This window comes from Tympanuchus pallidicinctus, unplaced genomic scaffold, assembly GCF_026119805.1.
Source record: "Tympanuchus pallidicinctus isolate F22 unplaced genomic scaffold, pur_lepc_1.0 scaffold1, whole genome shotgun sequence".
Classification (NCBI taxonomy): Eukaryota; Metazoa; Chordata; class Aves; order Galliformes; family Phasianidae; genus Tympanuchus; species Tympanuchus pallidicinctus.
The window spans coordinates 9,585,264-9,609,185 of NW_026294618.1; the positions used below are offsets into that span (position 1 = coordinate 9,585,264).

Below are 23,922 nucleotides of genomic sequence, written 5' to 3' on the forward strand. Positions count from 1 at the left end.
CATTGCATGAAGTGGATGAGTATTCAGAGCAGGATGCAGAAAACACGACACTGATAGCTTACTGTCCACTCCTATGCTTTTTTTTAGGTCCATCACCTAAAGGGCAGCTTTGGCATGTAAGAGGTGCATTTCATAGTGGTGTCTTCAGTTGGCCACAGGCTGCTTCTGGAGCCCTCTGCAACAGTGGCAGGGACAAGGGCCTGGGCCTCATCCTACTGCTGCTGAGGCACTGTGCATATAACCAGCACCATCTCTCTCTGAAGAAAGGGACAAGGAGCAAGGAGGACCTGGGTAACTACAGGCTGGTGAGTCTCACCTCTGTGCCTGGGAAGATCATGGAACAGATCATCCTGGATGACATGCTTGATCACATGAGGAATGAGAGTGTGATCCAAGACAGCCAGCATGGCTTCACCAGGGGAAGGTCATGCTTGACCAATCTGGTGGCCTTCTATGATGGAGTGATGGCATCGGTGGACAAGGGAAAGGTGACCGATGTCATTTACCTGGATTTGAGCAAGGCCTTTGACACCATCCCCCACCACATCCTTATCTCCAAATTGGAGGGATGTGGATTTGATGGGTGGACCACTTGATGGATAAGAAACTGGTTGGAAGGCCGCAGACAGTGGTCATCACTGGCTCTGTGTCCAGGTAGAGGCCGGTAATGAGGGGTCTGTTTTGGGACCTGTGCACTCTGACATCTTTATCAATGACATCGATGACAGAATCGAGTGCACCCTCAGCAAGTTTGCTGACAACACCAAACTGAGTGGTGTGGTTAACATGGTAGAAGGAAGGGATGCCATTCAGAGGGACCTTGAGAGGCTGGAAAGGTGGGCCCGAGTGAACCTGATGAGGTTCAACATGGCAAAGTGCAGAGTTTTGCACTTGGGCTGGAGGAATCCCAGGCATCCATACAGGCTGGAAGGAGCGGTCCTTGAGAGCAGGCCTGCAGAGAAGGAGCTGGGGGTCCTGATGGATGAAAAACTGAACATGAGCCAGCAGTGTGCCTCTGCAGCTCAAAAAGCAAATGGTATCCTGGGCTCCATCAAAAGAGGGGTGGCCAGCAGGGACAGGGAGGTGATTGTCCTCCTCTACTCTGCTCTTGTGAGGCCCCATCTGGAGTACTGCATCCAGGTCTGGAGCCCCCAGTACAAAAAAGACAGGGAGCTGTTGGAGAGGGTCCAGAGGAGGGCCACGAAGAAGATCAGAGGACTGGAGCACCTCCCCTATGAAGACAGGCTGAGGGAGCTGGGCTTGTTCAGCCTGGAGAAAAGAAGGCTGCGGGGTGACCTCATTGCAGCCTTTCATTACCTAAAGGGAGCCTATAAACAAACAGGAGGGAAATCAACTCTTTGAAAGGGTTGACAACTGCAGGACAAGGGCAAATGGTTTTAGGTTGAGGGAGGGAAGATTTAGGTTGGATGTCAGAGAGAAGTTCTTTACAGAGAGTGGTGAGGTGCTGGAACAGGCAGCCCAGAGACGTTATGGATGCCCCATCCCTGGAGGTGTTCAAGGCTAGGTTGGATGGGGCCCTGGGCAGCCTGGCCTAGTATTAAATGGGGAGATTGGTGGCCATGCGTGTGGCACGGGAATGGCAGATTCATGATCCTTGAGGTCCCTTCCAACCCTGTCCATTCTGTGATTCTTTGATTGCGAAGGGCTCCCTTACACCTTTAACACACTGAGTGCAGGTACCAGCCCAGGTAAATTGTGAGTGTCCAACACAGCCTGTGAATGAGCATAATTGTGTCTAATGCCTGCTGCCCTCCATCGTTTACCCCAGCCAACAGTGGGCAATTCTGGGGTAATTCTCTCTATAAAAATATGATGTGGGATTCACACACTTTTTGATTTTCCTTTATGTGAAAGCGGAATGGTCTTTATTAATTAAAGAGGTACGAGCAGGATCGTTTCGTAGCCACTGAGCACACACTGAGCTGCCAATCCCCCACCCTCAGCCCCGTCGCCATGTCCGGGGTGGGAGGGGGAGAGGAGAAAGGGGGGAAGGAGGAGGGGGCGGGCCGCTGCTGCCCGGAAGTAGAAGGTAAGCGCCAAGAGTGCGCTTCCGGCGGCGGTTGCCAGGGCAACGAAGGAGGTTAGCGCTGTGGCGCCGTGCCGCGCCTCCTGTCCCAGGATGTTCATCTACCTGTGCAAGAAGGTGCTGCCGGCGTACCGAGGGGCGGCGGGCGGCTCGCGGGGTGGGGGGCGGAATTGCAGAGAGCGGCGGCTCGGGGGGCCTTGACGGATCGTCGTGGGGTTCGTTCGGCTGTTCTCCCAGCGGCCGTGCCCAGCGCTGAGCAGCCGAGCGGGATTAGATATTAGGCAGAAATTCTGTACTGTGAGGGTGATGAGACGCTGGAATGGGCTGTCCAGTGAGGCTGTGGATGTCCTCTTCCTGCAAGCATTCAAAGCCAGGCTGGATGGGGCTGTGAGCAGCCTGGGCTAGAGGGAGATGGCCCTGCCTATGGCAGGGGTTGGAACTGCGTGATCTCAGTGGTCCCTTCCACCCCAAACTGTTCCATGATTATACATTAGATGCACTGTGTTCCCCTTTTCTAAAGTTTTGAGCCGTGTTTTACTTCTGTATATAATTCTGTTTAAATTCTAAATTTATAAATCCGCTACGAGGATTTTGAAGCATTCTTAGAATATTCTGACATTAAAAAAAAAAAAAAAAAAAGGTTCTTTGGTACTACGTAGGGATAAAAAAATGTTTTGTTTTCAGATTGCAATTCCTGGCAACGTCCGATTAAGATGTATTTCCTGGAACAAGGAAGAAGGCTTCATAGCCTGTGGTGGAGAGGATGGATTATTGAAAGTTTTAAGATTAGAATCACAGACAGGTAATTCACACTTAAAAAAGAAAAATCTTTCTTTAAAGAGCAGAACGCACTGCACTTCAAAGTTCTGAAAGCACAACTCTCTCCAGAAGTTACTTGACAATACTGCATATGTTTTAAATCTGTTATAGATGGTTATATATTTGCATAAGCATCAGAAGCACTGCTGTTTTCCACTGTTCTCCTTTGGCTTGCCTTACCTGGCATACTTGTTATTTATTGAGCTTTACACTCACTGAACTTCCAGTGCATCTTTTTTCTGGGCATAACGTTCATTTTTGTTATTTTTATATAGACGTTTTTATATACACATGGCTCTGGTCTGCTGCACATAGCAGGGGGTTGAAACTAGATGATCATTGTGGTCCTTTTCAACCCAGGCCATTCTATGATTCTGTGATTTATTTGTTTTGAAATGAATGTCATTATTTCTTGTTTATTTTTAAATATTGTTATTCTAGCAAGAAAGTTGCATATTTCCTTGAAGTAAGTTAAACATGTTCAGAGAGAAGTGAAATCTGATGTATTCTCCAGTTCTTTTAAACCTGTTTCTGGTGTGATAGCCATAGATTTTACTTTGTTTTGTTTTGTTTTCCTAGAAGTTGTTCAAGTGTAATGATCAATCTGGATTTGGATGACAAACATGTTGAACTGAGGGGTGGAAAATCCATCCTACAGATATGCCTTTATAATTTAATTTATATAAATGGTCATTAGTGTTGAAGTACTGTTACATACAGTAATAACCTTACTTTGTTAGGTTTATTTTATAGTTATTTTTGTTATTTTTAGATGAAGCAAAAATAAAGGGTCTTGCAGCTCCTAGCAATCTTTCTATGAATCAAACTCTTGAAGGCCATAGTGGTAAGTCATGGGCATTTTGTGTTTTTTTTTAAATTATAATTAAAAATACAGGATTTGGGGAAATGTATAGAGTATTTTTTCTCAAAGCTTTAATTAAAAGTGTAAAATAAAGATATCAGTATTATAATCAGGTATGTGACAGCTTGGCTGCCTATTTCCTGTTGAGGTACCTGATGAAATAAATACCTAAAGTTAATCCTTCATGATCTGTGAATGAATTACTGGGTTGAGAATCAAACTGATCTGTCATCCCTGTTCTTCTGGCTGGTGTGCTGTGCATGATATAGAATGCATGCTGCACAAACCAAGCCTAAGTCTAATACTTAAAGTTTGCTTATGAGTTTTTCATGCTTAGGTCTGCGTACTTTGACCTTACAGCCTAATTTTTTATTGCTTCAGTTTTGACTTGTTCTAAAATCCTCAGTCTCTGTTCATTATTCAGGAAAAGGTGTTTAGATTTATTTTGAAGTGGAGGATGCTGCTTGTTATGGTAGCTTAATGTTTTCTGAAGAAGTCACAGTTAGTTTAGCAAATTCATCTTTCTCTTAAATATTTATCTTCCTTTCACGTTTGTTGACAAATCATAGAGTGTTTGTTGGCTGATAGACTGAGTTCAGAGAGGTTAGAAAACAGGTTGCAGGAGGATAGAGTGCTTGAAAGTAAAAACTGAATGCAGGGAAATTAGGGAGGAATTGGAATCTCTCATGATAAACAGCCATTATCTATGGACAGTGTGATAAGATGGGGGTGCTGAAATCCTTAGATGAAGAAATGACCTTTTTATGAAGATTTGCATTTGCAGCTTGATAGCAGGTTACTTTAGGGGCCTAATTATGATAAAAAGGTTAATTTTGAAGAATTTATTTAGTGGTATTTTAAATGGGTATCTGTGATTCTGAAATAGGTTACATTTACCCCATTCAGTGTATCTTTGATTGTCGGTAAAGCTTATGACTGAAGTAAAGAGAAATGGAAAGGATAAAGAGGAACTGGATAACCACTGGTGAAGAACTGAATTATTGTGATGCTTGAAGTGATCAAATTCACATCCAGTATTAGACTGATAGGAACTAATCGTCGAAATTGTTCGAAGGTGTTTCAAATCAAATTAAATGTTTGCAGGAAGGATCCTCTTGAGACTTGAAGGTTTGAAGTAGTGAGGAGAATGTGCTTTTTGATAAGCAGGAGAGATGTTTGGTTTTAAACCTACGGCACTACTGAGGATCAAACTATTTCTACGAAGAAGAAAAAGAAAAGAGCACCAAGAAACTTTCTTAGGACAATAAAGTTTTGTCAAATATGTCTGAGACAGTCAGAAACCACCAGAAACTACGATTTGTTTTTGCATACTGAAACAATATTCTGGGTATAATTTGGAGAAGGAGTTGCTGAGATGGGTGAATAAAGGAGCGAAGGGAGGCATTTAGCAGAGTTTTGAAAGAGGAAAGGAATGGTACAGAAAGAATGTCTGAAATGAAATCCAAGTTGACAGTACAAATTTCTGTTAGCTCCAGGGCAATCAGTTTGTATGTCATGCTTTCCCTTAACTTCTTTAAATGGCATAAACACAAAAAGTGTATGATTTTCTAGGTTCGGTGCAGGTGGTGACGTGGAATGAACAGTACCACAAATTAACAACCAGTGATCAAAACGGGCTCATCATTGTGTGGATCATATATAAAGGTACTCTGCAGACAGCTTTGAGACTGGATAATAATCCATACGGTGGGAGATCTTTGCTGGTGATTTTAATAAATCTTTTTCAGGCTTCTGAAAAAGTCAAAATAGGCTTAAAACATTTTTCAAGTTTTTATTGTAATTGTCTGAATTTTTGTAGCGCCGCTTATGAAAAGGTGTTTGTCCTGCAGAGTTGTCTAAGGAAAAGATAGCAAGTTTTAGCCTTGTGCTTGGTAAACCACTACAAATGTCTTATTTTAAATGTCTTTTTCTTTATTTCCTTGGACAAAAACAGCGTACTGAACAATAAAAAAGCACGAGTGATCTCCTTTAGCTTAACGGCTGTTTACAAAGGTGGATAGCGATAGGACAAGGGGGAATGGTCTTAAACTGAGACAGGGGAGGTTCAGGTTAGATATTAGGAGGAAGTTTTTCACACAGAGGGTGGTGAGGCATTGGAACAGGTTGCCCAAGGAGGCTGTGGATGCCCCATCCCTGGAGGCATTCAAGGCCAGGCTGGATGTGGCTCTGGGCAGCCTGGTCTGGCGGTTGGTGACTCCTGAACAGAGCAGGGGATTGGAATCAGATGATCATTGTGGTCCTTTTCAACCCAGGCCGTTCTATGATTCTATGGTTCCTGTCTGGGAGAAGAATCTGTAAGTTACTTAGTACTTATTTTTATCAGTGGCAGTTTTTTCTTCTGTTTATTTCCCTGTGTGTTTTGGTCTTTTTTGAAATTATGTAAGCATAGATTTCTTCCTATCAGGCCCCTCCCAAACTTTGGCTTCCCTTTCTTATTTCTTACTTGTTCCTATTTTTTTGGGAATAAGAAAAGCACACCAAAGCACTGGGTTTCACACAGTGGTATAGTCTTTCTGAAGTTCCACAAAAACTTTGGAACAATGTTCTCTTTAATTTCTTTCCAAAACAGACTATTTCTGCAGCTCTTTATTGCATTTCAGAGTCATTAACTTGTATCCCATTTTTGTTTAAAGCAGACACTTCAAATGCTTTTCCATTTCATTGAATTTGTTGGTAATTTTTATAAACTCTTATGTTTCTGTATTATGTTGTATTTGTTTTTAGCAGCTTCTTGAAATTATATTGCTAAGAAATGTGATTAGCATCTCATTGGTATCCTATATGTATATCTTTTAATTGAGGGTTGTTTTATTCTTTAAATTTGGTGATTAGTCTTGAATCAGCAAGAGGATTATCAAATCAGAAGTAAACCTCAATTTTTTATTCACTGCTAATAGGTGCTTGGTATGAAGAGATGATAAACAACAGAAATAAATCTGTTGTTCGAAGCATGAGCTGGAATGCTGATGGACAGAAGATTTGTATTGTGTATGAAGACGGAGCTGTGATTGTTGGATCTGTAGATGGTAAAAGCTTTGCTGATTTTGTCTTGTTAGATAGCTTTCATTTTCCAGAAGTTGGTTCATAGCAACTCTTTCTCTATATAAATACAATTAATAGTTACTTTAGAAGTTGTTGCTTATATTCTTTTGCAGCTTTAGTTTTTGTATGGGATTGCATCCTTCCTTTAGTTTGTGGTATGTTTATTAAGGACAGTCAATGCTCTGTTACAGGCAATCGCATTTGGGGTAAAGATTTGAAAGGTACACACCTGTGCCATGTAGCCTGGTCCTCTGATAGCAAAGTCTTGCTCTTTGGAATGGCAAATGGAGAAATCCACATTTATGACAGTAATGGAAACTTCATTGTAAGTCCATGCTCGTTATCATAAATTATTAACTGTAATATGCATAAAAGTGTATTTCCTTTGTAGGTTATTTCATACTTATTTAGTTGGAAGAGGTCAGTTAGGGCAAGGTTTCCTGTGTAACATTTTTATGCAGATTAAGATTTATTCAGTTGCAATTTTATAATGAAAGTAACAACCAAAAGTTTTGTTTTTTGCAAAGTTCTATTGTGGTAGTGAGTGCCTTTTGTGCGTATCTGTTTATTTGCTGGGATACTTTTGAAAGAATTAAAATGCCAGAACTGAAATACTTCTTTGTAATTACAAGATGTGTTCTCATGTCTGATCCAGCATTGAATGAAGAGTTCAATTTAAGAGTTTCAAACTCTTAAATTTTGTATGCCAGCTTTTTCCTTGGCTCAGGAGAACAGTTTTGCATGTATATATCTGATCTCTTGCAAGCTCTTTGTGTAGATATAAATTGTTCCTCTACACAGAGTGTTATACCTGACTTTCAGTACTTAACCACTCTTGTCTAGGTGAAAATGAAGCTGAGCTGTTTGGTGAACTTAACAGGAACTTTCCACATTGCTGGAATACATTGGTACCATGGTGCAGAAGGCTACGTTGAACCAGATTGTCCTTGTCTTGCTGTCTGTTATGAGAATGGAAGATGCCAGATAATGAGAGATGAGAATGATCACAGTAAGCACAGAATGTGGGATGCTAATTACTGAGCTTTTATTGACCTAAAACTCCTACTAATCTTTAAATTTTCAATATGTATTTCTCCAAACCCAGATCCTGTTCTGATTGATACTGGTATGAATGTAGTGTGTATTCAGTGGAACCATTGTGGAAGCGTGTTGGCACTGGCAGGCTCCCTAAAAGGAACATCTCCAGATAAAGATGTGAATGTTGTGCAGTTCTACACTCCATTTGGTGAGGTAAAAATATTGAATACACTAATGAAACCTTCATTTTCTTTATTTTAGCATGTTTTTTCTTTTTCCTGTGAGGGTTTCCCAAGGCTCCACCCAACCTGGCCTTGAACGCCTCCAGGGATGGGACATCCCCAGCTTCTCTGTGCAGCTGTGCCAGGGCCTCACCGCTCTCTGAGTAAAGAATTTCTCATCAATTTTGAGAATGCTTAGGCAGCAGTGAAGATGCTAACTTAATGTGCATGTGTGGAATCTGGACTTACTAGTCTTTCTCCACTGTGTCAGACCTAGGGATCTCCAGATCTCTAGAAACGGGTGTTTGAGACTGTATAGCTAGAGTTTAAAGCCAACAGTCAGTCTGGGTTTTAGATTGGTTTTGTGCTGGCTGTGATAGTCAAGTTGTGGGTTAACGTTTTGGAAGATGGTGTCTTCTGTGAATAGGGTGTAACCAGGATTGGATTTACAGTTTGCTGTAGTGTCTGGTCAGACACATGAATTAGGTACTAAATTATGTAGGCTTATTGGCAGCAGTTCCTTTAGGCATGAAGTCTTACCTTCAGAAGAAGGGCTAGATCTAAGCATGAGTATCAGTGCTCTGCTCCCTAAAGAGGTGTATTTTATTTAAGCTAAGGATTACACTAAGGAGTAGAGGTGTCCTTTATTACATCCATCCATATACTTTGCAACCAAGAAGTTTCCCTCAAACAAATGGTCTGTGGGACAATGGTTATCTTTTTCAGAAACATTAGTTTTTATTTAATTCATTGTTCAACTTAAGGTGCTATAGAAAAGGGAAGTTTGTTAGCTCTTAGATTAGAGATGCGTGTCTAAATACTTAGGCTTTTTGGAAGGGGAGGGAGATATAGAGACAAAGAAAATGTCCATTGCCTCACTGCAAATTGTGTACTGATCAGCTGATTCAGTATATGACATAGCTTTGACATAGCTTTAATGAATAAAAATATCTCCCTAACCTATCAGGTTAGTTAAAGGTCAGCTGACTAATATAATTCATACACTTACTGTCAGTGAAACTTGAGTCATGTCAGTTATCAGCACCGTTTGGATATGAGGAAAAACTTCTTTACAGAAAGGGTTGTTAAGCACTGGAATGGGCTGCCCAGGGAGGTGGTTGAGTCACCATTCCTGGATGTGTTTAAAAACCATCTGGATGTGGTGCTCAGGGACGTGGTTTGGAGTTAGGGTGGTATGCTTAGGCTGTGGCTGGACTTGACGACCTTTGATGATCATCCAACCTGAGCAATTCTGTCAATAGTAACTGAAATAGTAAAGGTGATTCAGATTACCATATGAAAGAAAAAATAGTTATGCTGTCATTCTCTATTGTTTATTTTTTTCCAGTTGTTAAAAATGTAGTATCTAAGTGAAATATTTCCCTTTCTGAAGAGGCAAAAAGAAAATTAAAAAAATGAGGTGTGGTTTATTGTAATACTTATCAAATTGTCAAACCTCATTAGCATGTGTGTGCTAATTTGTGAATTATTATGGGCTACTCTAGAGAAGATGTGCAAGCCTGTATTTCATCAACCAGCAGCATTGTTGTTATGTATTTTAGGGCAGTCTTCTTATGATATTCAGTGTTATTTTTCTTTTCCTGTTTTGAAACAAGCACTTACGCACGCTGAAAGTTCCTGGCAAGCAGATATCAGCTTTATCTTGGGAGGGAGGTGGACTGAAAATTGCACTAGCTGTTGATTCTTACATATATTTTGCAAACATTCGGCCAGATTACAAGGTAAGTGGTTATGTGGCACTTAATTTGACTAGCACATTTAGTTGAAAGAAGAAGATGGTGCTTAAATAGAGGATAAAAGGATAGTTAGGCGATAAATGGATTTTGAAGCTAATTGGAGAGGAGAATTTATTCATGGAAAGTGGAAAATATGGTAGGTTTTTTTTATACTGACAATTTTTCTTTTCATTGGGCAAGGAATAGTTTTTTACATCCTGTAAAAACCGTAAGAGAGAGACCCAAATTATGGTATTATGGACTCTTTTTTATGTACTTATTTGTTTTTTTAACTTTGAGATTAGTTTCTACGGGCTTCACAAACAGAAGCGTTAGTAGTGCACAGGAGCATCCTATTGCAGTCACCAGTTGTGATCTCATTGCTGAGCTCTCTCTTGAATTGCTTAGCAGCTTTCCACAGACAAAGCTTGGATACAGACCTAGGTAATGATGAGAGCATTCTATGAGCAATACATTTTATTTCCACTGCTAAGCAGTCCAACACTGAAACTGTGAGAGACCAAGGTTTGAAGAGCAGAAGTCTCGTGGTTGTGTCATGGGTTCACTTTCACTCTTTCCTTTTGGAGTTGTTCCATGGCTTGGTTGGGTCAGTGTTTATTGAAGCATACTAAAAATACTTTGTACCAGCTCAGTGCCACAGTCAGCTATAGAGTCAGTCCTTATTTTCAGTTGTTTACACAAAACAGAATACCTTCAAATGAAAGATCTGAAAAATGTCAAACTTTGAGGAAAACAATCAAGCAAACCAAACTTGTAATTGTTTGGAATTTGGATTAAGACTCCACCAAAAATTAATGTGGGGTAGTATTGCTCATGCTCTTTTTCCTGTCTGTGATCAGTAACTCGTTCTAGATTTTGGATTTATTCAAATTGATATTTTAAGTGAAATTCCAATACAGAGCTTTCTGACCCAGTCATATCATGGCTGCATATTTTTTTAAAGCCCAATAAATAAACCAGTGCTTCATTTATGATTTCTATTTCATCGGTGCTATGACTTGAAGTTTTAGTGACAGGAATGTTTTTGTTGGTGATGGAATGACTTAGCAGTTGGTTTTTTTTAAATAATGAATTTGTGGTTTTATTTCATATCAAGGAAATGTATACTTGTTAATATTAACAGAAGTAGGCACGGTTCTGAATTTGGCAGTGATTGAGGCTGTCACTTAAGTAAGGCTCCAAGAAGGGCTTCACAGTTTTCGTTGTTGTTTGATTGAAGTGGATGAGAAGAGTGTTAAACTGGGAATTGTTTGAGCCTTTTTCTGTTACTTTGTTGTGGTGATTTAATAGAACCAGGCGAGTTAAACGCTGGAAATGGTGCAACCTGATAGATGTAATTCCTATTCATATTTTCATATTCATATTTTCAAGTTGCCAGTACGCTGCGTTTGTAAGCTATTTCTTTTTTTCCTCTCCCTATTAAAGTGAAAAAAGATGAGCTCAAATTATTTCTGTGGCAAATAACCTCTAACTTGTTAGTCTACTCAGTTTGTACTTGTTAGTATACTCAATTTCAACATGAAATATTTTTGTGGTGGATGATGTGTGTCATCCTCCAGTGAGCAGCGCCTTATCATCAGTATACTTTTATCTGGTTGTATTGATAACTTTATTTTAATAACTGGGTAATCTGAAAGGTAACAGATGTTAAATGACAGCGATTCAAAGCTGTCATGTATTCCAGCTGGATTGGAATGGACCTGGAGATGAAATGTTAGTATCCTATTACCTGTTTATGCATAATCCAAGTGTTTAGGTGTTGCCATAAGAAGAGAAAGTAGATTCTCAATTGATATAACAGTAGTTTCATTACATGTAAAATGTAAGAACCCTTCTGGGCAGCTCTCTAGCAGGTTTTCTTCATCCCTCTAGTAAGTGCTGGTTACTTAGAGTTCTGCTGACTTCTGCACAATGCCATCATCATCCATAAGTGATTCTCTGTGTCTTGTTTGCCTGTCAGCTTCACCTCCCTTCCAGATGTGTTTTCAGTTTCTGGTGTGTTGGAAAGGCTTTTTATTCACTTCTGTAATTTTGTTGAATTTTTGTAATGTTTGAATGTTCTATTTCACATTTTGCTTTTTTTCCACCTTATATGAATGTTTCTTCTGGGGGAACAGGAGGGCTTTTCTCATGTTATTAATACAGGAGAAAGGATAGAAGTTACTTCAGTGCTCTAACATAGTTGCTTATTTAGACTGCTTCAGGAAGTGCACTGTTTGAGGTGTTTATTATCTTCCATTGGGAAGTGAATGTTGTGTTGCCAAATTACTTGTCAAAGCAAGCATTTTCATGGTAAAAGCCGTCATCGCAGTGAGTATTTCTGTGCTCTCTGAACAAGAAGAAACGTGGAGTAAAGGTTTTTTTTCTCATTTTGAGAATAGTTCTCCAATTCTGATCAGGTCAGTTTCTGGTGATAGGAAGGCTTCTTTTTCCATGCTACTAGTATGCAAATAACGTATTGCCAGGGCTTTCTTCCCATTCTTTTTATAAACAAGTTCATCGCACGACAGGTAAAGAACATTAAATAGTGATTGTATTATGTACTGATATGAAGTGAACACATTCATGAAACAACGTATGTTGAATTAATCCCATTTCTTGTAGAATTGCTCAAAGTAATTTCTCTTGGCAGTGGGGTTACTGCTCCAACACGGTGGTTTATGCGTACACCCGACCTGACCGTCCTGAGTACTGTGTTGTGTTCTGGGACACAAAAAACAACGAGAAGTATGTGAAATATGTCAAGAGCCTGATTTCCATCACAACCTATGGAGATTTCTGTGTGTTAGCAACCAAAGCAGATGAAGATCAACCTCAGGTAGGGACTTCTTTGTAAATGTCGTTTGAAATACTGTGGTGTATGTGTCAGTGCTTTACAAATGAAATAAGATTAAACATCCTGAATCTTTTTCAGTGTGTGACAGGGTGAGGGGAAATGGCCTTATGTTGCACCAGGGTAAGTTTAGTTTGGGTATCAGGAAAAACCTCTTTACAGAAAGGGTTGTTAATCACTGGAATAGGCTGCCCAGGGAGGTGGTTGAGTCACCATCTCAGGATGTGTTTAAAAACCAGCTGGATGCGGTGCTCAGGGACGTGATTTAGCAGAGGGTTGTTGGAGTTCAGGTAGTATGGTTGAGTTGTGGTTGGACTCGATGATCTTTAAGGTCTTTTCCAACCTGAGCGATTCTATGATTCTGTGATTAACTGTCATTTGACAGAAGGGCATTGAACAGGCTCCATGTTTACATAAAATGAACCCAATGAAGCTAACAAGCCAAGAACCAAAGTGCTAGCTAAAATGTTCAGAACCTACCAACTGCCTTTACTTACAGCCACTAATAACTTCACAAAAGCCACAGACTTCAGGATTACTATTGCTTTGGACATATTTTTCCACAGCAGAACAAAAAGTAGGAGAAGACCAGAACATTAAGAGTTACTTGATCAGCTGGAAATGGAAAAATAGAATGTAAGAAAGGGACAGTTTTTGGATGGTACAAATGCCTGTTATTACAAAATTCTCTTTTTTTTAATTTAAGTGATAGTTTATATGATAGACAAATCCTTTGGTTAATATACATTCAGTTAACATTAATATTACTGTCACACAGCTTTTCTTACTGGATTCAGTTCTGAATTGTTTTCTGTATCACTTATGCATCGCTTACAAAGGAGGAGCATGAGATGGAGTCAATTGGTGCAACGGTAAAGATGTCTTAGTGCTGCTTTGTTGGAGTGTGCAGTAGATGGTGTGCTATGATATGATCTGAAAATGTGATACGTGTGAACAAAGGCATTTGGTGAAGTTGAGTATGAAGTAATGTGAATTTGGGTTGCATTTTTAAAATGTGAAGTAAAGAGAGGTGGGATGTAGTGTAACTTCCTGGAGTATAAATAAGAGATTGCGTTTATCACCTGAAAATTGTGGAATAGTAAGTTTCTTTCAATTCTTTCTGAGTGGCTTCAGTCTAATTATTAATGCTACGTGGGAGGCAGCTTTTAGGAACTGAAGTAAACAAGTTTATCCTTTTGGTAGCAGTTCATTCACTGCTTTCTGAAAAACACACCTATTCTGCAATAGATTTCAGGGGATGGAATTGTGATTTCAAGAGTACAAAATGGATAGCAGTAGCTGATGGGGCAAACAAGATGGATTTTGGCAGGAACTGTTGTACTGTGAGAGGAAGGCGGTATTAGTTATGAAGAACTCAGTTTTGATAACCACAGTGAACTTTCTGCTCAATGAAATGGGACAGTTTCATTGTCCTTGGTCCTAACCCACCACCTGTGTTGCTCATGCAGTCTGTCTTGGATACTGTCACTCCAGCACTCCTTGGTAGTCTCTGATAGACAGAGAGTCTCAGAAACAAGTAAAAAGGGCGTAAAGGAGAAATCAAATAGAGTGAGTGCTGAAGAAGAATTAATGTAGATATAACAGAAACAAACAGTATGCAGGTAGAAAGGTTAAAAAGGGCTCTGCAGGGGCCACATAAAGGGGAAAACTGGAAATGCTGGTGGAAAGTTTAACTTAACAAATAAATAAAAGTCATGCTTTTGAGGGGTTTTCTTTGATGACAGCATAAGAAAAAATATAACTCAGTGGGAAGAAATCCTTGTTCATATTGTTGTCTTTGAATGAACATAGTTCAGACAGTAGATGAAGCTCTAAATTCTATGCATTCTGCCATTCTCTTATTATTAAAAGCTATCAATCCATCAGTTCAAAGGAACAAGCTGTACAGCTGCAACGATCTGCTATCTCAATTACATGAATTGGTTGGGAAGTGAAAGAATTAATGAGCAACTAACAATCTTCCATTTCCTAAGGAATCAGGATGCCAGCTCTTGAGTGATTCAAGTCTACCAAAACTGTTCTTTCAGTCTAAAGAGCCTGCAGTGGAAATCACTAGTTAATTTTCACATTTCTTATTCAAAACATTCTCATTTCCCTGTGTAATCATGATAAAGCTATTTAATCCTTGGTTTACATCTAGAAAACTGTGTTGGCACTTGAAGGCAATCAATTAGATGTTGATATCTTTTTTTGTTTGTTTTAATCTTCCTGATTTATCTGTGCTGATTAAAGCTTTCCAAAGTAGAATTACAAGAAGGGCAAAACTAACAAAACCAGTTTGTTTTGTGGCATCTGTTAGAGTAGTGTGGAGGAATGGCCTCACTCCCAGTTCTCCCCTGAAGGTAGCCCTCAGGAGGTTCGTGATCAAGTAAGCTTTCCTAAGAGTAGAACAGAAGCCCATACATCTGGGAGTTAGGGGCCTGCTGCAGTTTATCACACTATCCTATGCATGAACAACTAGAGAAGAGTTGAGTTGCTGAGAAAATACTGGTGTGTCTGTCGTGCTGGTAAACAGTCAGAGTGCAGTCTGTGCTCTCCAAAGCTGAGGTGAGACTGGCCATCTCACCAGCATCTTATCTGTGGACCCCACTGGTGGTACATCCTACATCCTGTGTTCTGTCTGATAGATTTGATTATCTGCTTAAAACAGCTGATCACCTTCCTGTTTTGTGCTTGGCTTCATTTACAGTATTAATTGGCAAATCCCCCATTACAATCATGCTTAAATGTCTTTATATTTTCTGCAGCCATGGTGTTCCTGTTTTCTGTTGCTGTTCAGCGTTCGATTGCGTGAAATGTGGGCTGTGAGATATGCCTTCACTGAAAGCCTTGTGCAGCTTACTAACTTACAGAAAAACGTGGTATTAATAACACGTTTGTTTCCCTACAGTATGTGCTGGTTCTCTGCAATTCTATTGGCACTCCTTTGGACCCAAAATACATCGATATTGGTAAGCACCTTGTGGTTGTTTTGTTGTTCGGCCTTTTGATCGTAGTAGGAAATCAGCTGAGTCAAATAACATACTGCAATATTCATGTCCTATATTGCAGATTGTCATTAAAGTGTAGACTGTCCTGCTCTGATAAGTGACTTATTTGTCCTGTGGAATATGAAATATTGTGATACTTTTTAGCCTCATAATTTTTGTTCATCAGTTTGATGCTCTCTTGTCACATGTTGGAATCTTCAGGAATAAAAATGCCTGGGGAATTCAATACACAAATTTTGCAGTGGTTGTAGGGGGAAAAAAAGATAAATGGGTGAGCACTGAAGTCAGATTATGTGGTTTTGTGTAGGGGTTGTTATCCCTCCCTGCCTCTCCCATCCACCATCAGCTGTCTGCGTCACTTACTGTTTACCAGTATCCAGGACTTCACTTAATAGGTGGGACTGGGGTGGAAGGAGAAGGAGTCGGGGACTTATAGGCCACATTTCATCTCATTTCTACAGCTGGCATCTAAAATAAGTTCAGTGAATGATTCCTAGATGGGGCATATTTGCTCTGCGTTGGCTACAGAGAAGTCCAGGGCAACCAGCTTAAACGTGCTTGTCTCTGTCAGAGATGTCTGCAATTAGATGAGATGGATCCCGCTCAGACTGTCAAAATTAGCTTTGTGTGTACATCTCTAACTCTTCCTTTTAAAGTTTTTCCTTTTCATTTTCTAGTGTTCTGCTCGTAAGCTTTCTAAATCTGTCCATGATTGTTTATAATGTAATTAAAATCAAGGTAAGCAGTTTCTGTTTTCCCCCGGTACTGTCTCCCAGAACTGCCTCTGCAAAAGAAAAGAATCTTCTCCAATGACTAAAAGCAGTTAAAGAGAAATGCTGTTTAATTGAAGAGATGATGTTGTTATTGCAACTGCATTTGAGTTGTCCTAAAGAGGCGAAACAATATGTAAGAAACTTCTCTTTTTCCTTCAGTTTAAGTAAGTTTTCCATGATCTGCTTCGTCTCAGTGTCGGTTGATCGATGTGGTGCATAGGCTTACAATCTTCTTTGCAAGTGTGAATTCATGTGTGAAAATCTTAGATTTTTGAGCCTTCATCTTCATAGGAGGCCAAATATTTGAGGTTGGGGTTATTTGCATTCTTGAGTCCTGAAGAATTTTTGTAGTCTCAGTACTTCAAATGTAACAAACCAGTCTTTCATTAGTGTGTGAACACAGCCAAAGATACAACTTCTTTTTTTTAGATGTGACTCCTTTAAGACTCCTTTAAAGTTAGCTGACTTTAAAGATTGCAGGTGAGAGTGAGAACCCAGCCTCTGTACATGAAACATTTTTGGATTACATTGTGCAGGTTTTATCATAATTGCTTTCCTTTGTTGTAACCTTTGAAGATACAGCTTTATAGAATAAATTGAAATATTTCCTTGCACAAATTGATCTTATACTGTATAGATATTTGTATATAGTCAGGGTTTTTATATACAGCATATCATGCTGTTTATCACAGTTGGTGCTTACGGCAGGAGGAGGTACAGTTGTTTCAGTTTTACAGGTGCTCATCTTGCCTTGTTGAGGTCAGTAGAGAGGGGAGACCTTGTCAATCTTTAGAGGCTGTAATTTACATCTCTGTAAGTTCTTCTAGGATTCCAGTTGTTCATAATTTCTAATGAAATAATTATTTTGTCCTGCTTATAAATTAATTAGAATTTATTAATAGTTTACTCATTAATAGTTAAAGAAATAAACACTGTGTGAATAAAATTAACATTTCTTACCCAAGATAATTAGAAGGCTGTTTCTGGGTTGTGAAAACTATATTATCTCTCTATGGAATTCTTGTTTCGTTTCTTTTTAGAACAATTTTTCAGGCTGTTCTTTTTTAAATCAAGCTATAAAATTGCTACGTTGAGTTCAAAACAAAGAATATTTTCTGAAGCTTTATGTCAAACTTTTAATCAGTCTTCATACAAGGCAGTCACCTTATTTGATATTTCACAAATGCTCATGAAAAATGCCTTCTGATATAATAGGAAGTTCTGCAACAGACCAGCTGGTGTTACTGTGCTCCTGCCTCCTCTTAAGTGAGTGCTTTTGACTACCATGAGTCTGTGCTACATTTTTCTGAGTGACCTTGTCAGTTATTACAGACAGAACAGACAATAACTCTGCTTTTGCCGGAGTGCCTCTTGCTGGAGTAGCAAACACCTGGAGCCCTACAGAGCATAAACATTTGTTTTGTGAGTCTTTGGTATCCTGCAGGACTCCTGGGCTGCAGCCTGGCAGGAAATTGGTACTGAAGAAGAAAGATTTCTAATAAGGATGTTAAGTAGTCGACAGAGTGTTTCAATAATGCATCTGAGAATGTGTGTTAAAACACTATTTTTGTGCATTGTTAATTTTTATAACGGTTTATAAGATTATTTTTACAAAGCAATGCTAATCTTCTAATGACAAAGTAGCTGTGAAATCATGCAACGTTCCTTTCTTCCTCAAGAACTGCAAATCTTACGTTGTTTGGCTCTAAACCAGTAGCTTAAGATGAGTTCACAAAAAATACTGATGGTTCCCTTTATCCTATGGTTTTCAAATTATGTCATTAATGTCATTAAAGCTAATGTCAAACATTAGCTTTCTAATGTTTGCCTGCAGGCTCTGATGGATGGTTACACTTAAAGCTCTACCTAATTTTCCTCTTTTATTTTGTCTAATGCATCTTTTTCCTTTGTTTGCTGTGTTTATAGGGTCTTTCAGAGCAGCTAATGTTTGCTAGCCTTTAAATTGATTTTCTCTTTGTTGACTGGCATTATATCCCATCCTACCAAAAAATTAACCAACGTAGGCTTGCAGGCTTTCTGTCAAAGTCCTTTTGTGAGTAGCTAAATATAAATTACAGGTGGTTAAATACCTTCTTTTATAATATCTTTTTAATGGAAACACAACAGATGGTATCTGCTAAGGAAATATCACTCAGAGTGGGTTATATCATCTTACATGTGCATAGGAGCACTGACATTGTTACGTTACCATCTTTCACACGTACTCATGCCCAGTGTAATGCACAGAACGGCCTGATCAGCACACAGTGGAGAAGAGGCAGAGAGCTGACAGTCAGGACCGTGTTGTGACAAAGAAGTTCAGTGGGAAGGGACCTTCAGAGATCATCTGGTTCCGCTGCCTGACCACCTCAGGGCTGGCCAAAAGTTAAAGTATGTTGTTGAGAGCGTTGTCCAGCTGCCTCACTGCTGGGTGTGGGACATCAGCCATCTGTCTTGCCTCCCTCCTAACTTACCTTAATGGTGGCTGAAACAGCACTTGAATTGCTTCTAGTTACAACTGATTGTTTAAAAGTGAATTCCTTACTTTGCTGGACTGGAAGCTGTTCCATGTGCAGTTCAGCTGTCCCTGCTGTTGCCTGATGATTTTCTTCTCTTCGTGTTTGCTCTTCATGGAGCAAACATCTCCAGAGACATTTTAATCAAACTCTGGAGTTAGGTAGATGTTATTCTTTGGATTGAATTAGTTGTGCTGTCTCTGGATTTTGCAGATGTGAACAGGCTTATGTGAAAACAATTTACTCTTCTGTGTCAGATCGCTTCCTGTCCATCAGATTTAAGTGGGATTACTTGTCTCTTGTGATTCTGTATCCTATTTTAGACACTAAGAAGTGTCTCAGCTTTTTCATGTGGCAAAGTAATACAGTCATGGATCAAGTACCTTTTCTACCTACTGTTCTTTCAGAAGATTAGACATGAAAGCAGGTGTTTTCCGTTTCTAAAATACAAAGCTTCTTTCCTTCGGGGAGGAGGTATTATGATGAAACAGTGAAGAGGAGTGAGGAAGAGAAAGAAGGGCCAGAGCAAACTTAGAGTATCATCCTTTTATATGTTGCTGTTGTTTTAATGGCATAGCATGTTAAATACTTTTAAGTATATGATTACTGAAAAGCAAGGCACCTTTCAGAAAGCTTTTTGTACGTTTTCAAATTCCAAAAAATCAGGACCTTAATAATGAAATTAGCTGTCTTCAAAATCAATGGAAAGGGCTACAGAATTGAAGAAGTCTGCCCTTGGAGTGGAAAGCTGCTGTGTGGTAGAAATGCTGAGCAGAGGAGTATCCAATTATCTTGCCTGCTTCTGACTTAAGGTGCTTGCTTTTCTCTCAGTTTACAACTAAGAGTGCAAATTCTTTAGAGGGGTCTGATGCCTAAGTTCCGAAGGGTAAGTGCTGTTAAAATGTAATAGGAATAATAGTTAGGAAACTAAGTAGTTAGACTAACTGCCTAGAAAGGGATTCTAGATCTTCCTCAGCATGAGAGAACTGAAATAAGCATCTTTTCCTTCCCATGAAGGACATCCCCTTTTCTTTAGAAGCTGTGCTGTTTTGCAGCCAACATAGAAGTCATGTTAGGAGCAGTGTAGCCCAGTGGTTCAGCCCTGGAGTGGGAAGAGGGAGATCGATGTTTTTCTTCCTTACTCATAGACGTTTCTGCACGACTTGTTTGTTTGTTGTAGTCTTTGTTCAGTGACTGTCCAGTATAAAATGCTTAATCAATTCTAGAGAACTCCATCCATCTCACTTCTGTCCAGTTTTAGTTATGTAGCAATTGTGCAAAAAGGTCAGTTCCTATGTACAGATGCGTCTCTCCCAGATGTTTGTTTGAATCCATCTGATCCTGTTGACTCTCTGTGCTGTGTATAATGTTATCCCTCTCCATGTGTTTTCACATTTGACTTAAACCTAGCTCTAATTGCCCTGCTGTTGCAAAGAAGAGAAGGTCTCTGCCCCTTGTGTTAACTTCTCATTCCTGCTCTCTTTTATGTTAGCTCCGTCATTTGTGATTCTCTATTTAATCCAACTTAATCTTTTACTTCTTTAACTTTGGGATTAGTTTTCAGTCAGATCAAACAACAAACTGATCCAATTTATTCTGTGGCTAAGCTACTCCTAGAGCTGATTAAAAGTGGCAGGGAAGCGTGAGGGTTTGTTGGGAAGCAGCTCAGTTTTGGTTGTTATGACGGATAGAGCTGCAAGTTAATAAGAGAATTACAGCGAATATGCAGAATTTCTGAATTTGTTTATTGAACCTGAGACTGTATTCTTCAGGTGTGAGCACAAAACTAATCACTGAGCTGTGTTACAGGTAAATGAAATACACTGATTTCATGAAATGTAAACAACTGCTGTATCTGTGCTACTGCTCACACGTTAAGCATTGCCTCTCAGCCTTCTCATCCAGTACTGACATTTATACTAAAAAGCATTAAACAGCTGTTAGGTAGCTTATCAAAATCCTCTTGGTTTCAGAGAAATGAAGTCTGTTCAACCAGTCTTCCCCAGTCTGTCCATCATAGTGCCATTCTACCTTATGGCAGGCTTATAGCACCCCCCAGAGTTCCATCCTCTGCTAATATAAGGAAAAAGTGGAGAGATTCATTGCAAAAGAATTAGATTTTGTGCTTACACCATGTTGTCTGCAACACACTTCACTAACAGACAGGGCTGTAAAATGGAATTTGCTCAGCTTGTCTGGTGGCATATTGATTGAAGTGTCGAGTTTGAAGACATTGAGGGATTATTTATTAATTTCTGATTTTTTTTCCTATGTATTTTATGTGCTGATTCTTTATTTTTGATTTTCAGAACTCAAAAAAACGTGAAAGAAAAAGCCATGATAGAACTAAGACAGTGTAGTACAAAGAATAATGTGATGCCTTGAGTGCCTGTATCCACCAGACTTTGACAGCAGGAATGAGACATTGCCTTTCTGGTTTTAAGGATAAAGTAGAAAAGAACCTTGGCTTTCTCTCTGCAGTGATGTCTGGATACCTTTCAGTATCTGAAGGGGAGCTACAGGAAAGAATGGATCAGACTCTAGCAGATTCTGTGGTGATAGAACAAGGTGAAATGGCTTCAAGGTTAAAAAGGGCAGATTTAGGTTGGACATGAGGAAAAAATCTTTACAGGGAAAGTGATGAGGCACTGAAACAGGTTACCTGTCTTTATGATGGATGCCCCGTCCCTGGGGACATTCAGGGCAAGGCTGGTAAGGCCCGGGGCTGCCTGATCCTAGACTGCCTATGGTGTCTCTGCTCATTGCAGGGGAGTTGGACTCGCATTAAGGAAAAGGAAAAGTGCTGGAATAATGGGGAGAAAAATATTAATTATAAAAGCAGTGCCTTGAAAGAACTTCTGGAATTTATTAACTTATTTGCAATTAAGTAAATCTACTCTTTCTTTTTTCTTTTTTTTTGGTCTTTTATCCTATGGAGATACAATTTCACACATTTAGAAAAAAAAATCACAAGTTCCTACCTAGTCCAGTACCTGCTGCTCTAAGTTTACAACCGTTTGCATTTCATAACAGGGCCGTTGTTTGTCACAATGACCAGAACACACGTGGTAGCAGCTTCCAAAGAAGCGTTTTACATCTGGCAATATCGCATCGCCAAGAAGCTCACAGCAATGGAGATTAATCAGGTGGCACGGACCAGAAAAGAAGGCAGGGAAAGGTTTGTCTCCAGGCTTTTTCATGCTCTTTCTTTTGCGTAAATATGATTTTGATAAAAGTGGATTCTCCCACACCTAAAGAATGAACTCCTCATTATTGTTTTCCTACTCAAAATTGTTAAGTGTAGTTTTTCATGACAAATGCACAGCTATTATCCAGATCTCTTAGACTTTTTTTCCAATTAGTTTTCTGCTTACTGTCACTGCTACCTGTGAATGCCTCCTTTACAGAGCTGCATGTCTGATGCATATGGGTTTTTGTCTTCTCTGTACCCTTAATTTCTCAGCAATTATATTCACTCTGGTAACTTTAATCATTACTTCTGTGTCAGTGGCTGTTAGGGCATATTCTGTCCAGCTATTCTCTAAATAGAATTTTGCCCTACTGTGTCTTTGGCCTCTAATCCTGTATGGCCTGTTCTCAAACTAAACAAGGCAAAGTTGTTATCATCTGCCCATCCAAAATAATTACTTCATATAATAACTCTATGCTCATGTTATGTTAACTTAGTTACACTGACTTCCTCTTTCTAATGCTTTTACTTTTTAAGGCAGAAGAGTTCTGATAAAGTTTTGAATATAGCAATATGTAAGTTTTGTGGACGTGATAGTGACATTCTTCCTAAGTAATGGAAAAGAGCATGAGGAAAATATAGTATCTGAAAGGAGACACTGAGATGAGTGATCGTTTGCAGGATCTTGTTGCAGAATGAAGGACTGTAGATCATATGGAACTGACATTATGGGCCGTCGTGTAGTGAAGGTGAAAGCAAGTACCATGTTTGTATCAACTGAAAGCAGGGTTACTGGGGGAGCACTACTGGAACACAAGAACAGGCTTAGCTTTTATACTTTTTTTTCTGGTTACAGTGGTTCCTTCTCCAAGGTTTGATGATACCTGTATTCTAACAAAAATGACCCTTCTTTCTTCAGAGGCACTTTTTCTCCTTCCTTCTCCACAGGATTTATCATATTGATGACACTCCTTCAGGATCTGGAGATGGACACCTTGATTACAGTAAAGCTTTCGAAGTGAGCCTTGTTTTTAAATTGTTTATTATGGTATCACTGGTAGCTTGAAAGCAGTAGCTGGCATTGCTGTGTATATTTGCTTGGGTTTTTGTTAATGGGTCTTTTTATTTTCTTCTACATTTTGTACAAAAATGTTAGTGTTGCATCTGGTTAGTAAAATGTTATTGTATCACTATGTATTACTAGAAATGTACATCAAACTGTGTAAAATGCAGCGAAAAAGTGTATTGTGTATTCTGGAGAATTAATGGGCCCCAGAAGGAAACTCTTACTGTTACCATGTTTCCCATACCAAAGGCTACTGCTACCATAAACTCTCCATTTATTGTACAGTGAAAAAGCTTGATAGCCCCTTTTTGTGTAAACACTTGGCAGCATTCTTGGATATTTAAACATAACTCTTTTTTTTTTTTTTTTTCTGTAGAGGTTCACTCCTAGTGCAATATTAAACAAGTGTTGGTGTTGTTTGTATGCTTTCAGGGAACGAGAGATCCAATTTGTGCAATAACAGCATCTGATAAGATACTGCTTGTGGTAAGTTAGGGGGTTAAAACAACCTCTAGTTGCCACTTGCTCTTGTAGGTGGGACTCTTGTGCAGTTAAGTCACGACCAGTCATACTTAAAATGTTTTCCCGTGCTCCTACTCCAGTGATTTTTTTTTGTTTTGACATCTTTTGAATGGATTAGACAAAAACACTGAGACACAGGAAAGAAAACAGATGGAGAAAGTGGGAAAGTCATTAGTTGATGCAATAATGTGTGTTACAGTGGTC

General features: G+C 39.4%; 1 protein-coding gene across 2 annotated transcripts in view; it reads left to right on the plus strand.

Annotated features, from left to right (window-relative positions):
* The first annotated feature begins 2,056 nt into the window (after window positions 1-2,056).
* WDR35 (WD repeat domain 35) overlaps window positions 2,057-23,922 on the plus strand; it is a 36,715-nt gene continuing 14,849 nt past the window's right edge. Inside the window, exons 1-15 of one of the 2 annotated variants that reach the window (XM_052688090.1) lie at window positions 2,057-2,164; window positions 2,732-2,849; window positions 3,639-3,710; window positions 5,301-5,393; window positions 6,647-6,775; window positions 6,983-7,116; window positions 7,635-7,800; window positions 7,897-8,042; window positions 9,667-9,792; window positions 12,440-12,625; window positions 13,480-13,512; window positions 15,552-15,612; window positions 21,974-22,118; window positions 23,079-23,148; window positions 23,629-23,682. In XM_052688090.1, coding sequence (XP_052544050.1) covers window positions 2,141-2,164; window positions 2,732-2,849; window positions 3,639-3,710; window positions 5,301-5,393; window positions 6,647-6,775; window positions 6,983-7,116; window positions 7,635-7,800; window positions 7,897-8,042; window positions 9,667-9,792; window positions 12,440-12,625; window positions 13,480-13,512; window positions 15,552-15,612; window positions 21,974-22,118; window positions 23,079-23,148; window positions 23,629-23,682 — 1,557 coding nt within the window. In that variant the 5' untranslated portion in view covers window positions 2,057-2,140. The remainder of the gene's footprint in view (window positions 2,165-2,731; window positions 2,850-3,638; window positions 3,711-5,300; window positions 5,394-6,646; window positions 6,776-6,982; window positions 7,117-7,634; window positions 7,801-7,896; window positions 8,043-9,666; window positions 9,793-12,439; window positions 12,626-13,479; window positions 13,513-15,551; window positions 15,613-21,973; window positions 22,119-23,078; window positions 23,149-23,628; window positions 23,683-23,922) is intronic. The other variant, XM_052688099.1, reaches the window with a different exon arrangement.